Source organism: Myodes glareolus, chromosome 19 (assembly GCF_982192425.1).
Source record: "Myodes glareolus chromosome 19, mMyoGla1.1, whole genome shotgun sequence".
NCBI classification, from domain to species: Eukaryota; Metazoa; Chordata; class Mammalia; order Rodentia; family Cricetidae; genus Myodes; species Myodes glareolus.
The window spans coordinates 26,949,861-26,964,659 of record NC_142044.1 but is presented as its reverse complement, the minus strand read 5'-3'; the positions used below and the strand labels follow the sequence as shown (position 1 = coordinate 26,964,659).

The following is a 14,799-nucleotide window of genomic DNA, read 5'->3' as shown; positions in this document are numbered from 1 at the left end:
CTGACATGTGGTCGTTCACCTGGAATGGAGGACCATTGAGCACTTCTCTCCACTGCCAGCGTAAAAGACAGAATTGGGGAGGGGGGTAACATTGGAATGCACAAATTGCCAGGATACTGGTAAGGTTGGTGATGACTTGTCAACTTCAGTTGGACCATGGCCATTTTGACGTTTGGCTGTTACCATCACCTTTATTCTAGTAGAATGCCACTTTAATGAGTAGCAAAGTTAAAGCAATGTCATAGTCTCATGTCATGACTCCTCAGTCTCTATCATTTAAGCCTCCCTTCTGCTGCTTTGTTGTCTTCTTGGAGTCCTCTCACTGTTTTTGCATGCCCTGTATGGTCACACTCACCAGGACTCATACTCTCAGTGCCCTCCTACATGACCTTCAGTAGTGAACTTCTCTGTAACCTTCGTGTTACAGGATCTGACACTTTGTTTCAACCACAGTGACATAGTGGGCAGGTCTCCAGAAATGAGTACACATTAACAGGGAATCTAAGAGAGACTGTATCAGATATCTGGACATCCTCAGAGTAGCTGTCTGGGAAATAACCAGTAATCATGAAAATCATGGCTGACCTTTTGGTTTCGATATGATTTGAATGTGACCTCTCTTAAGTTCATTTTGGGAAATTTTGTTTCTCAATATGGCAGTTTTGAGGTAGTGGGACCTTTTGAAAGCTACTTATGTTATGTATTAATGCATTTCTGATAGGACCTCAAACTAGTTCCTGCAAGAGTGAGTTGTTAGGAGTGCAGACGTGACCCCTGAGCCACTCTCTGACTTTCTAATCCACCCTATGTCCTGTCACTTTGTGTATACCCTGATGCGATGTCATCTGCCATGAAGTGACCAGCCAGAGACCTGCACCAGAATCAGTGTCATGCTCCTCTCAACCTACAGCCTCCAAAAGTGTTGACTAAATAATCTTTCCTTTGTAAGGGACTTTATTATAGCAACAGCATGGACTGAAACAAGCACTCACAACGTGCTGGACACCTCACATCACCTTTTTCCTGTTCACCTCTCATAACACCTTCAAGTAGCTGTTTTCCCCATTTTAAGGGGAAGATATCTGGAAGCCACATATCCAATAAAGGCCGGATTTGAACCCAAAAAGTTTCATCAAGAGTCTGTGCCACCTTCTGATTCTAAGTGGAACAGCAGACTCTTGTGACACATTGCCTGAGTCCATCATCACGTCAAGAGGACATTACTTTCCCTCTTCATTTTGGGAAAATGAGCTCAAGGTGGCTGAGAAATTTTCTCCTGCCTCTGTTCATACAAGTCTGGGCATAGACTCAGTCCAGGTCTGGTGGACTCCTTGTGTCTCAGGAGGGCTTGTCCGTCCTACTGCACACCTTTACACTGAATGAGTACATAAATGAGTTCTTTTCTGAGTCACTCCAAATGTCCCAAACTGCAGGAGTCTCAATGTGTGGCTCCATTGCAGCCAGGTGTTTTATAGCCTCTGTCAGCCGATTTCAAAGAACAGCAAGCATGGTAGCCTGAATTTTGATAATACTCTTTTTACAAATCCTCTGGAATAGCAACATTGTCACAGTGTTAGTGCTGCCTTGGATTTGAGAACCTTGCAGGTTACTCTCCTGCTTTCATGTTCAGTGGAGATTGGAGGAGGAGACTACTTACTACAAGGGGCTCATTTCATAAAGTGGGTAATAGGGCTGAAACTGAAGAATTAAAATAGGAAAGGGGTGTGGATCAAAACCACGGGCCTCCCAACTTGTGGCCTTGAGATTTTTATACTGTGTCTTGGAAGTCTGATAGGAGCTCTTGTAGACCAGGCCAACTTCAAACTCAGAGATCAGCCTGCCTCTGCCTCCCAAGGTTTGGGATTAAAGGTGAGCACCACCACCCAGCTAAAGGAATATATTTATGTAAAACTCTGTGCTGGCACATGCCACCATACACATGCCAGCATGGTGATATCCTTACTCTGAAGGCCTGCCTCTGCCTTGGTGTGTGAGGGTAACAGGAAGCTGTCGGACATCCTGGACTCTGCCACTCCCTGCCCACTCTGTGGATGGCCTGTGAGAGTCTTCTTAAAAGTAGTAACAATAATAACCATAGCTCAGCTGTTTCATCATCAAATTAATACACTTCATACAAATACTATGTGTCTGAAAGGTGTGGGGTTTTATAAATTGATGGACAGGAAGACTTGGATTGAAATGGTTACCATAGTTACACAGGAAATGTTAATTTAAATTTTTTTTCTTACTAAGCAGTAGTGGTTCATTCCTTCAATCCCAGCACTTGGGAAACAGAGGCATGTTGATCTCTGTTTGAGGCCAGCCTAGTCTACAAAATGAGTCCCAGGACAGCCAGGGCTATATAGGGAAATACTGTCTCCAAAAAAAAAAAAAAAAAAAAAAAAAATCTCGCTGACCAGCTTTCCAGCTTGAGTTATGCTCTATATAGTGCAAATAGCAGAAAGTCGTTAATTTTTTGTGTAAATGACTTTAAAAAATAGTAACACACTAAAGGGTGAAACACCTCCATCAGATATAGTATTATGAGCACTCCTTATTCGGAACCTGATAAGCTTTTTTCCCCCATTACAGTACTTTTACATTATTTGATATTGATCCCAGAGTAGAACATAATCTCCAAAATAATGTGAAAGTTTCTTTCTTCAATAACAGATTTTTTTTGAAAATGACCCTTTAAGCTGAGTGTGGTGGTGCACACCTGTAATCCCAGCACTGGGAAGGCAGAAGCAGGTGGATCTCTGAGTTTGAGGCCAGCCTGGGTTACAGAGTGAGTTCCAGGAAAGTCAGGGCTACGTGGAGAAACCCTGTCTCTAAAAACCTTTAAAAAAATGAAGAGGAGGAGAAGAAAGAACAAAAAACAGAGAAAATGTCCCTATTACATATTTCTTTCTTACGTATCCTCCTGTCCGATGGAAATTAATCCAGTGATTACAATAGCTGGGAGAGTCAGGACCTCCAGAGTCACCAAGTGCAGAATGAGGAACTTCAGCTGTTAGCCAGTGTTTTCTCCCTGATGTGGGAAGGACCACTGAAGGGAGGGGCTCGATTGTGACCCCAGTAGCAGTTCAGGATCTGAAACATGTTAAGAATGGTGGCATTTCTGAGCAGACGTACTGCATGATGAGAAGGGGAAATGAAAAAGCTGGCTCCTTAAGGCCAGAAAGAACCAGAAAAAGAGAACCACTAAAGATACTTGGCAAGCTTTCCAAGTCTGACCCTGACAAGGAGGCAGTGTAGTAAGTGGGAGATGATAACTTCAGCTTTCTCTTTGTGTCTTTCTGTAAAAAAAAAAGAGGTCAGTGTGCCTCGCCTTCCTGACCCCTGATTTCCTTGCCTGTGACTGGGTTTAGGAACACTAAGAGCCTAAGCTGTCATTGCTGGGGTGGATCACACTGCCTATAGGTTGGTGAATGGCATGGAGAAGAACCACTCGAGAGACCAGTTTCAAGGACTAGTGTCTGCTTTAGCGCAGGCGAGCAACCACTCATGTAGTGGGAGCCTGTCAACTGTGAGTGGTTATCACGTTACTTCGGATTGGACAGTGAGCACTCGTAAGCACATAAAAGGAGACTTGTCAATACTCTAGCCGCTAGCTACTTGGGATGCTTCAGAATTCAGTGTTCAGACTTTGGGGAATACTCAGGAACTTACTGTGCCATACTTCTTAAGAACTTAGAAGCATATTGTGCCAAGTAGACTGACAACTAGGTTGTGCCTGGATTTTCTCCTACATGGCTACTCATGGAGTTGTTCAGGAAATATATGAGAGTAAATACCTGCAGTTTGAGATATCATAAAGAAAATTTTTTTCCTTCCCTAAACCAAAATAACTTTCAAAAACCAGAGATTTCATCTGCTGCAGTAGTGTTGTAGTTCTCTCTGTGGCAGGTGTTTGGCATGGACCTGATTTCTGGCCAGGGGTTATTGCAGTTATTGAGCACATGTCAAGTACTTATGGTCCCCTAGAGTCAGTAGGCATCTAACACTGAATGACAGTTCTGAAGTCATTAAACAGTCTGAGCATCTTTGTTTCCAAGCACTGGCTTAGGAAGTACAAAGAGATTTATTTTATTTTTACCTCAGCCTAGTGGAATCCAACTCATTTCCAAAGTAATTAATTGCGTTCTCATCTTGTTTGTGATGCAGAACGGTTCAGCAGGACGATTGGGATGTAATTTTGTTTCTGAACAGCAGCCTCAGCAGCTGTGTTCTGCTGACAGAAACAGGCCAGTGCTGGTAACTCTGGAGCTCCGTCACTAATAGTGCTGTGGTGCACACTGAGCTGCCTCAGGACGAATGAGTGAGGCCTGCTTGTTTTCCAGAGGCAAAGCCTGATGGAACTGATTGTGCGGTTCTACATGCATGTCCACTTTCATCTAGCTGAATGGCGTGTCAGGCAGAGACGTTCTTGCTCCCTCTGTTTCTTGGGAATCTATTCAGGGGTTCTCCAGTTGAAACATTCCTCATAACAGAAACTTGAATGTATTTGCCTTAGATGAATATACTGTCAATTAGGGGGGAGCAGTTTTCAAAACAATATATGCAAGTTGAAATAATACATGTTTCAAAATAAAAACCAGGTTCTTCAGAGAAATCTTGTTAAAATCAGAATAGCAGCAGTGGGTATAATAATCAGGTTCAGTTCCTTTGCAGTGTCTCCTAACTTTTCTTCAGTGACTTTTATTTTTTTTATATTTATTTATTTATTATGTATACAATGTTCTGTCTGTGTGTCTGCCTCCAGGCCAGAAGAGGGCATCAGACCTCATTACAGATGGTTGTGAGCCACCATGTGGTTGCTGGGAATTGAACTCAGGACCTTTGGAAGAGCAGGCAATGCTCTTAACCACTGATCCATCTCTCCAGCCCTAGTGACTTTTATTATTTTAACAAAAGGTAAAATCTTTGAAAGGGTAAACCTGGGAGTTGGGGATCACTGAGCTGTAAAGTCTTCAGTTCTGACCGGTATGGCTAATGCATTTGGAGCTGGGGCTCTTGAGTGAGGTCCTGCTTGACAGAGCCCTCAGGAGCACCAGCCTTTGCCCCACTCATCATCCAAGGCCTGGATGGAAAGCTTATTTTTGAATCATGTACTTGAAGTCTCTGACAGCTGTATCTGCAGTCTCCAGCCTTTACCATGCCTATAACTCAGATCTTGTCCTTGCTCATCTGTGTTACCCTCAACCTTCACCATCCATTCGAATGCAGCTCTACATGGCCACTGCTCTGAATATCTTCCTTCACTAGCATGCTGGAACTCCCAGAGTGTAGATACCTTGGCCTCACAGTCCAGTCCTTTCTGCTTTTCTGCTCAGCATGACCTCATGGCACTTGTCCCCCTTTTTGCCCCAGGCCTTTGTATTTGCTGCTCTTCACCCTCCACAACTCGTCTGGCTTGTTCACACTCAGCTTTTCCTGGGTCCTCACTGCACACCTCAGGACTCAGAGCCAGCACTCCTGAGCAGCAGGTGTGCTCTTGGTATAGTTGGCTTTTCCTAGAGCTGGTGGACAGCAGTGCTTCTCGTGTGTGCTTAAAGACATGGAAGAGGCTTTAGTAACTGTCCAGTGAGTGGGAAACTATTTCAGATTCTAAAATGTCTCCTTTCGTCAACACGAATTAAGAATTTGGATGAGAATCAGCTGTACAGCTGTCCCCTGAGGTCTGCCATCATTTCTGCCTTTTAGTAGAGTAGAGGAGAGCATCTTAGGAACATTAGATAGTATCTCTCTTCCTCCCTCACTTCATTTAGTAAAAGAAACTAAAAGCATTTCTTAGGGAGTACAAGGGGTACATGTGAGGTTTCTAGAATGTGGTCATTTGATTGATATTTTAGTTCTTGCTGTATACATGGCATAGTTTAGTGAGCAAAAAGCATGCCGTTACTAAAAAGACAAGAGACAAACAGTGATGAGAGCCAGAGGGAGTATGTATGAGGAGACGGTTGGTTCAAAACTAGAACCCCTAGACACTGGAAAATAAGACCTGGAAGATTGGGGTGGGGCAGTGTAAAGGCACTTCCTGAATTGCCCCATCATGATGCAGCCAGGCCACGATGTTTAGTTTTGCTCTGATTTTAATCTGTGGAATGATTGTGTCTTCTTTCATCAGTATGCCTATAATTTAGCCTAAATGTTAAGAAAGTGTTTTTGAAATTTTCTAAGTTATACAAACATCTGGATTACCATTATTACATAGTGATTTCTGTGCTTCTGCTATATGCTCTTTGAACTTTGAGTGGAATGTTCCCTACCCCCAACTCCCAAGGCCTTTCCCAATGTTCCTCCACTCTGCATTGGTTTTATCAGCTGCTTTGCTACTTCTTATTGCAGCTCAGCCTGGGGAAATCAGTAAACGTGAGGTATCAGCAAGATGTGCCCCTGTCACTTGTGCATGTTGTTGTGGCAAGAAGTCGACTTGACAATTCTGTGGGATAGACACCCATATGTTATTGCTAATGGAATTGTCGGTCAGTCATGGAGTAAACCGTGTGAGGCCCTTAATGGGAGGCTGTCCAGCAGATACTTTGAACTAGGGAATGAGAAGTGGGTTCTGCTGTTCGTCCTGCCTGTGTGCCGCTAATACTGAAGTCATTGGTTCTTTAAGATTTTGTGTCTATTGCTGGGTGTGTCTGATATTAAGAAGCATCTAGGAATGCTAGATTTGGAAAGAAGAAATTACTGTGTTAGCTTTCTGCCATGTTCATATGAATAGTATATAATGCATCTTAAACTTTAAAGAACAGATTTCTCTACTTAAGAATCCTAAACATTGGTTTAAAAGATTTTTTTTTAAAGGAAGCCCGAAACCTCATATTATGCCCAATCAGTTTAAGCTTGGGAAGTTCTTCCTTATGTCTGGCCCAAATCTTTTATGGTTTGAATGCATTTCTTTTCATTTGTACAAATGGAAAACAGCTGCTCAGCCTTCCCAACGACAACCTTTATGTGCTCACAGACAGAGGTAAGGTCACCCCAGCCTTCTTCCTCTGGACTAAGTGACTGATGCCTTTATCCCACCTTCAGAGTTTCCATTTCCCATCCCTTTAATCATTTCTTGATTTCCCCTAAGCTTTTCTGCAGTTCTCCTTAAGTTCAGATTCCAAGCAGAACATAATATTCCAAGGCTCACCATTAGCCAAAGTCACCTCCTTCCTTTCTACCCTTCCCATGTGTCCCAGTCATCCATACAGGAAATGGGTAACATTATCCACATCCAGAAAGATTAGATATAGGACTAACAGCAGATGGGGCCCGGTTTTTAGACAGTTAGCAAGACAAACTCAGTTCTATCTAAGAAACACAGGCGTCCACCTCCTGCCTCCCTTTCAGGTCCCAGCTGATACTACAGTGTGGAAATCACGGTTTCTCCTAGCCACTACTCTCCTGCACTTATTTCCAATTGTCAGTCAAAGGTGCATGTGATAATTGTGAACTCCCCAGGTCCTCGCCTCTGCTCCCAGGTTTTCTGCTGTGAAGCAGCTAGATGTGGGATGAGGGGTGTCATCTGCACTGATCCCACTGAGATCCCGAGGGGAAGGGATCTTCAGAATGCTGAGGGAGCGAGCGCACACGGAGATGATGAGCAACTTGTTCTCTAGGGCCTGTTGCTTAGGGGAGGTGCAGTGTGTGTTGAAACTTCTTGCTCAACACCATCCATGTTGCTTAGATCCCTGAGTGGTTTACAGTGTGACCTCTCTGCCCCCTCCTGTTCCTTTTAAAAAATGAAATTCCTGAGCAACAGTTGGGGTGTTTTTGAAGTCATGACTATCATATGAAGTAGGCATGCAGGTCTGACCAGCAAGTTCCACAGACTTCTCATGCCAAAGTACAGCTGAGCTCAAACACTCTTTCTTTATTTGTAACTGCAGGAAGCAGGGGACCTAGGCAAGTGCAGGCAGGAGGGTGAGAATGATTGTGTACTATACCCCCTAAGTTACTTTCTAAGCTATCGGGTCTATTTTGTATATCTGATAGAGAATTTACTAATAAACATTATGAATTTTTACCATGTTTTTGCTCTCTTCAGATATTAGGGCTCATTACACAATGCCTGGTAGATGATAATTATCCTTGTGCTTTGGATATTTTGCAATTTTTGTATGGCAACCAGTATTCCAGTATTCACAAATGTCTGGGATGTCAGTGTTGGGGCAACTGATGCAGGGGTCATCCTGTATTAATGAATGAAAATAGGTCAGCGATATTTCACAGTAAGACACAGGTTTAGAAGTGCCAGCTTTGTGCCTGAGGATGTCCAGGTTCTAGAAAACTGTTTTTGTGGCTTCTGCCCAGATTTCACTAAAAGTGAGACATACTGTTCTTGATTCCATTCTGGTTAACTTCCAGAAAGCTTGTGTATGGTGAAGAGACATTGAGTAGGGCAATTAGTTCGTTTTTCCCTCCTTACTGAGGTCAGATTTCTAATGGGTTCTATAAAGACTACTACCAGCTCGTAGGTGAGGGCTAAACTTAAAGGTCTGGTGTTTATTGTAGTGAACTCGGATATCTGTTTTCTTACTTACTAAAACTACGTACTTCTGTCACCCAGCAGGCTTTCTGAACTCACGCTGCACTGAGGACAGAGGGGAGTTCTGCTTTTATAACCTCTGTTTTCTCTTCTACAGTCTAACAGGCAGCCGGCTAAGTTAAACCTTCTCACCTGCCAGGTGAAACCAAATGCGGAGGACAAGAAGTCTTTTGACCTGATATCACGTGAGTCCTGTTTTTAACACCTGTTTGGTCACTGTGGTTTTGACAGCTACGGGTCTAGGTATTTAAGAACCAAAACTTTTCAAAAATTGGGTTCCTAAAAGTTCACCCCCAGCTTGTTCGGGGAGGCCCCTGGGAATCCTTTTTGTTTGCTCACTTCCTTGTTTGAGGTAGAATCTTATTTTGTCCCCAAAACTAACTTTGAATTCAAGCAATCCTACCTCAGCCTCTCTAGTCTCTGGATCTATAGATTTGCAACACCTGGGTCTCTTAGTTTGTACGCAAGTCCAGTGTGATTGTGTTTAGAATGTGAATGAATGCTGGGTGTGTGGTCGTGCATACTTTAGGCAGGGGTAGGTAGAGCTGTGAGTTGGAGGCCAGCCTGTTGTACCTGTGAAGTTCAAGCCAGTCAGGGCTACATAGTGAGACCCTGTCTCAGAAAAAAAGAGTAAGACTCTAAGATTATGCATTAAACTGTTTCTAATGCCCCCCTCAGACAAGTTTTCTAATTATATTACTATGTCACTCATTAGTCTGCAGTGATATGCGTCTTGATGTGAAGCCCAGACACTACAGTGATAGGCAATTCCAACTTGCACCTGTTGACTAAGGAGCACTGGTAGATGCAGAAGTGTAGGTACACCACTGTTGCAACACGTGTGATTTGTCCATTGCATCCTTGCAAAAATCAGGCTCTTCAAGGAAAATCATCTCCCTTGCTTCCAACAGTTTCTTTGAAACTCATTGAATTGTTGTCACCACACCCCTCACTTTGTCACTGCGTGGCACTTGCTTTTCTCCTTGATGAGGGAGCAAGACCAACCACCCACTCTCTACCTGTGTCCTGTGTTCTCTGTGTTCAGCGGTTGGCGTGACGTACTGTTTTGGTAGCCTGCACTTACTGACACACTATGCACCTGAGGGGAGTCCTTCTACACTGCTCTACAGAACAGTGGGACTCGGCTGGGGGTGTAGAACTCAAGGGAGAGCACTTGTCTGGCACATGCTCCCTTCCATTCCCAGCACCTCAAAACCAAACAGATAACTAGACCAGAACCACTCTTTTTATCCTGAAATACTGCAACACCAACTTAAAGCCCAGCAGACAGGCTGGGAGCCAGATGGCTTGTGTAGAAGCATGGATGCACAGTCCTGCTCTTGAAGCTCTCTGGCAAAGTCCTATGATTGAATCCTTTGTGAGGATCTTCAAATGGAAGCTAAGTCTCCTGCAGCACCTCCATGCAATTCAGATTCCCTATGATTTCTGTGATTACTTGCATAATTGGCGGCAGTTACTATAAGACTTGGTTATTAATAGATATTAATTATCGAGTGTCTTAATCTGCCAGGTGTATAATATTGCTAATTTCCACAAAAGATGACCAGTTTCCCATTTTATAGGGAAGAAAAGCTAGGTGACTTGGGCCTGGTCACCCAACAGTAAGGACACTCTCAAGTGCACCTTGTTCTCTAAGGGTGCTGAGTGGGAGTTCCTGCCTGGAGCAGTCACAAAGGAATTGTTCTGTGTTGCCAGAGTGAAATATGTTGAAGCACTAGAGCCATCCCACTTTTTAAAAATTGACTTCCCTGTCTACTGTATGTGTTAGGCCTTCCTGAAAGGCAGAGGGCGAACCTGTCTTCCATGAATCCTGATTCAGCTAGACAGCATCCCCTTCTGGGCCAAGAGTGCAACCTAAGTTCCTGCAGCAGTTGGACTGTCGGGGGAGCGGGGACTCCTTTCTGGCAGAAGTACCGACTTGTGTCAATTTGCCACTGAAACCCTATGGGTCAGATAGGACCTGCCCTGTCTTCAATTTGTCTTTCAAAGAAGCATCTCAGCCAGGTGTGCTTAGCCATGCCTGCAGTCTCAGGACAAATGAGACTTAGTCAAGAAATAAATTCAAGACTGGCCTGTGCTGTACAGAGCAAGACTGTCTCAAAAAAATGCCTACTGTGTGCTTGATATTTTATGACCATTTATTTTAGTCCTTTGTACTTAAGAAAAATAATATTAGTAAAGTGAATTGTTAAGCTACTAATACATAATGGTATAAAAAAAAATACTAAGTTCTTAGTTTATTTTTTTGCAGGAACTATAAAACTGCCTTATGCATGCCTGTCAATATTATGCTTTCTGAGATGTTATATTTTTGTGTTTTAGATAATAGAACGTACCACTTTCAGGCAGAAGATGAGCAGGATTATGTAGCGTAAGTACTTTCAAAATAATGGTGCAATGGTTTGAAGTTAAAGAGTTATTAACTGCCCTGGTGACTTGTTACACTTCTTTTCTGCCTGTGGATCTTCACACTTTCCTCTTCTCTCCATCTGTCCTGCCCACCAGGGATATTCAGCCCCAGCCTCAGTATCACTGGGATTGTTGTTCCCTTTCTTTACCTCTTGCTTCTTCACATCTCTGGTCCACATCCATGCACAGCCATGTAGAGATAGATCCCTGAGCTCTTTGAGAGCATCCTGCATTAGGTGTCTTGCTTGATGTTTGGTCACAAATGGGAGCCATTTGAGATGTTCTTGGGTACTACCTGGATGCTTAGTTGTTCCTGTGAGAGAAGCAGAAGAGGCTGGCTCTAATGGAAGGCACTGGCAGTGTCCTCTTGATGGTCAAGCGTGGCACAGTCAGAGGGAACCTGGTGCAGTGGGAAGAGTTGGCTACACTCCTTTTCCCCTCTGGTAGCCTGCTTGGAGTTCAAATGGCAGTTTGTTGTGTTCTCAGCTATTTCCATTGGTGTGAAAGCAGTCAATTAAGCCATTTTTGACGTGTTTACAACTTTATTTCTTGTAAGTAATTTGGACCAAGTTTCATGAACTACCGAAACTCATTGTCTTATCAGTGACAACGTCATTGTTGTTTCTCTTCCTTAACTCCATGGATCCACAGAGTTTTGTTTAGAGCCATGTGTTTCGCTTACCTCTCCTCTTCCCATGCTTCTTTTCTCTGGAGTATTTTAATTTTCCCAATCTCAGACAATGATAGGAATCTTAAAGAGAACAAGAAATGGACCAAAAGGAGGTTGAGTTGGGAGAAAGAACAGAGGAGTTCATGAAGGCCAGCCAGCTGCAAAGAATTGTGAGAATATGATTAAAGCAGACAGAGCCCTGCCCTAGGGATGAGACAGGCCACATAACATGGTGCTGGCTCTCAGCTCAGGGACCAAGAAGAGGCCTGTGTACAGGGGACATTCATACTTGGGGCACACACCTTGGATTCTTAGGGCGCTGCTGAAAAATAACTTTCTACAGACAGGTAACCCTGGCCTGAGCCTACTCACTGGAGGGAATCGATGACTTGATATTGTGGCATAGAGCTGCCTGGCTGGAGGGACTGAGAATGAGAAAGGAAAATGCCAGGAAAGCTGTCCCCCAACCCACTCCAGATTCAGAGAGGTGCCTTGTTAAGCAAGTATACAGTGGTCCAGTGCCCATGTTCACAGTCTCAGGAAGTGAGCATTTTAACCAGACAATACCCAGACTTACTTTTTCCTAATTTTCCCTTCCCTGGTCCTCAAAGTCCTAAGCAGAAGACAAATGAGAACTCAGAAGCAGGGAAGGAACCTCCTCCCTCCTTTATCCTTTTCTCTTAGCTCAAACGCAAACCTTCCATATCTTAGGTCTTGTTAGGTGCAGGTTTCCTGCCTGTGGGGTGTGGAACTCATAGTAAAAGGTTCCCATCAGTCTTTGGGTTGTTTGTTTGTTTTAAGACAGGGTTTCTCTGTGTAGCCCTGGCTGTCCTGAAACTCACTCTGTAAACCCGACTGACTTTGAACTCAGAGGTCTACCTGCCTCTGCCTCCTGAGTCCTGGGATTAAAAGCATGTACTACCACCACTTGACCCTTCAGTCCCTCTTGATGTTACTGGCTATTTTGTACTTTGAATCTTCTTGGATATTCTGAAAGAGAAGATGGGCTTTCTTTTTCCCTCTTCATTTACCTCCAGGTTTACATAGCAACACTGACTTCCTTTCTCATGTGAACTGTTCAGTGAAATTAAAGATTTCTTCTCACCGGGGAAGGGGCAGGTAATAGCGGGCATGCTAGTCCAGACTCTGCTGTCTAAGTGGCTTTGGTTCTTCAGACACATGATCTGACCTCAGTTTCTCACCCAGAGGATCTTGAGTAGGTAGGGGTTACATATATCACAACACTTGGAGAGTGAAATAAAACATACAGCCTTACTGGAATGTGGCAGTTTGTTTTTTAGCTTAAAAACTCAAACTGAGTTTTGTAGCTTGTATCATTTATTACTGTTTTATGTTTCTGTCTGCCCGGTAAAACAGTGACTCTCAACCTATGGGGATGCCGAATGACCCTTTACAGGATCACATATCAAATATCCTGCATATCAGATATTTGCATTAGAATTCATAACAGTAGCAAAATTACAATTATGAAGTAGAAACAAAAATAATTTTATGGTTGAGGGTCACTACAGCGTGAGAAACTGTATTAAAGGGTCACAGCATTGGGAATGTTGAGAGCCACTGCTTTGACATGGCCTGGAGATGCAACTCAGAAATGCTTGCCTAGCATTCACAGAGCCCAGGCTTCGACCCCAGCATGGCATAGACAGACCCACTGGTGCATGCCTGTGATCAGTTTGGGAGGTGAAAGCAGAAGGGTGAAAAGTTCAAAGTCATCCTTGGCTACTTTGAGGTCAGCCTGGGACATGTGAGATCTTGTCACACACTGTCACTAGATTCGTGGCCCTTTTGAAACAGAGTTATTCTATTCTCTTCTACCAAATTTGAATTATTTCTTTTGAAAATTAATTGTCCTTAAATACACATTTTCTGGTTATCAGGACAAACTTTTTTAAAAATCATGAGTCCATGGTAAAGAGACATGTATGGCCTAATGGGTACTCTGAAAGTGTAGATTGTGTTGTGGCCCAGTCCAACTTAAGACCTTGGATAAGTCACAAATTCTCTGGCTTCCTACCTTGAGGTATTTTAACCTGTAAGGTAGAGGCTCTGGGAGGATTCTGTTTTTAAAATCTGCGAATCGAGTGCCTAAGAGATACTGATCCACATCGGGTATCCAGGCGTCACAGCAAGGAAAGCCAAACCAAGCCTGTGTTCAGAGTGAGGACCAAGTGAGGGTCCAGAGTGAAGGGCTGCGTTGACCTGCTGAAACAGGTTTCTTGAATTGGGCTAGAAAAGTGGCTCAGGGTTTAAGAGCACGTACTGCTCTCCCAGAGGACTACAGTGCAATCCACAGCACATTTTGTGGCTCAAAACCACCTGTAACTCCAGATCCAGGGGATCTGATGCCTCTGAGCTCCTTAGGCACCTGCACGTGCTTGTACACACAACAATTTAAAATAATTTTCTAAATTTTTTTAAAAATGCAATCTCTGATTTCTAACTTGAGATTAATAGAACTAAAAGAACAAATGCTAAGTAATTTAAAGAGTATTGGATGCCCCACCCACTCCCAAGCTTGCTTTCTGTGTCATCATAGAAATAAGATGCTAGGGTTAGTTCTCAAAACAAACTGAAGTCGAGCGCCACCTAGAGCCAAGTGCGTGACTTGCAAACATATCACCTAGCAGCCTGGTGAAGCTTTTAAATCTCTTGCTGTTGCATTCGCTCCATGGATTTTGTAAGTAGTACTTTGGTTCATATTCTGTCACCCTGTATGTCATCATTACAGTGGTCTCAGGCTTGAACATATTATGAAGAGCAATCCTTAGCCTGTCTGTGTTGTAAGTGTAAAAAATCAATGAGTTGGCCTTATTTTTGTTTGTTTTCTTTTTGAAGAGTAAATTTGGGGCTTTTTTCTCATTAACTAAAATAATACAAGGTTTTTTGTTTGTTTTTGGTGGTTGTGGTGGGTTTTTTAGGTTTTGAGGGGGGTTGGGTAAGACAGGGTTTCTCTATGCAGCTTTGGCTGTCCTAGAACTCATTCAATAGACCAGAATGACCTCAAACTCAGATATCCACCTGCCTCTGCCTCCAAAGTACTAGGATTAAGGCATGCACCACCACCACCTAGCTAATACAAACTTATTTTATCTTTGTAAAATTACAGAAAAGGGACATAACTGTGTAA

The 14,799-nt window shown here is 43.3% G+C and overlaps 1 protein-coding gene across 4 annotated transcripts in view; it reads left to right on the top strand.

Annotated features, from left to right (window-relative positions):
* The window catches only part of Asap1 (ArfGAP with SH3 domain, ankyrin repeat and PH domain 1), a 308,124-nt gene that overhangs the window by 245,397 nt on the left and 47,928 nt on the right, over positions 1-14,799 (top strand). For all 4 annotated transcript variants that reach the window (XM_087898828.1, XM_087898826.1, XM_087898829.1 and 1 more), the window contains exons 14-15: positions 8,646-8,733; positions 10,892-10,940. In XM_087898828.1, the coding sequence (XP_087754954.1) occupies positions 8,646-8,733; positions 10,892-10,940 (137 nt within the window). The remainder of the gene's footprint in view (positions 1-8,645; positions 8,734-10,891; positions 10,941-14,799) is intronic.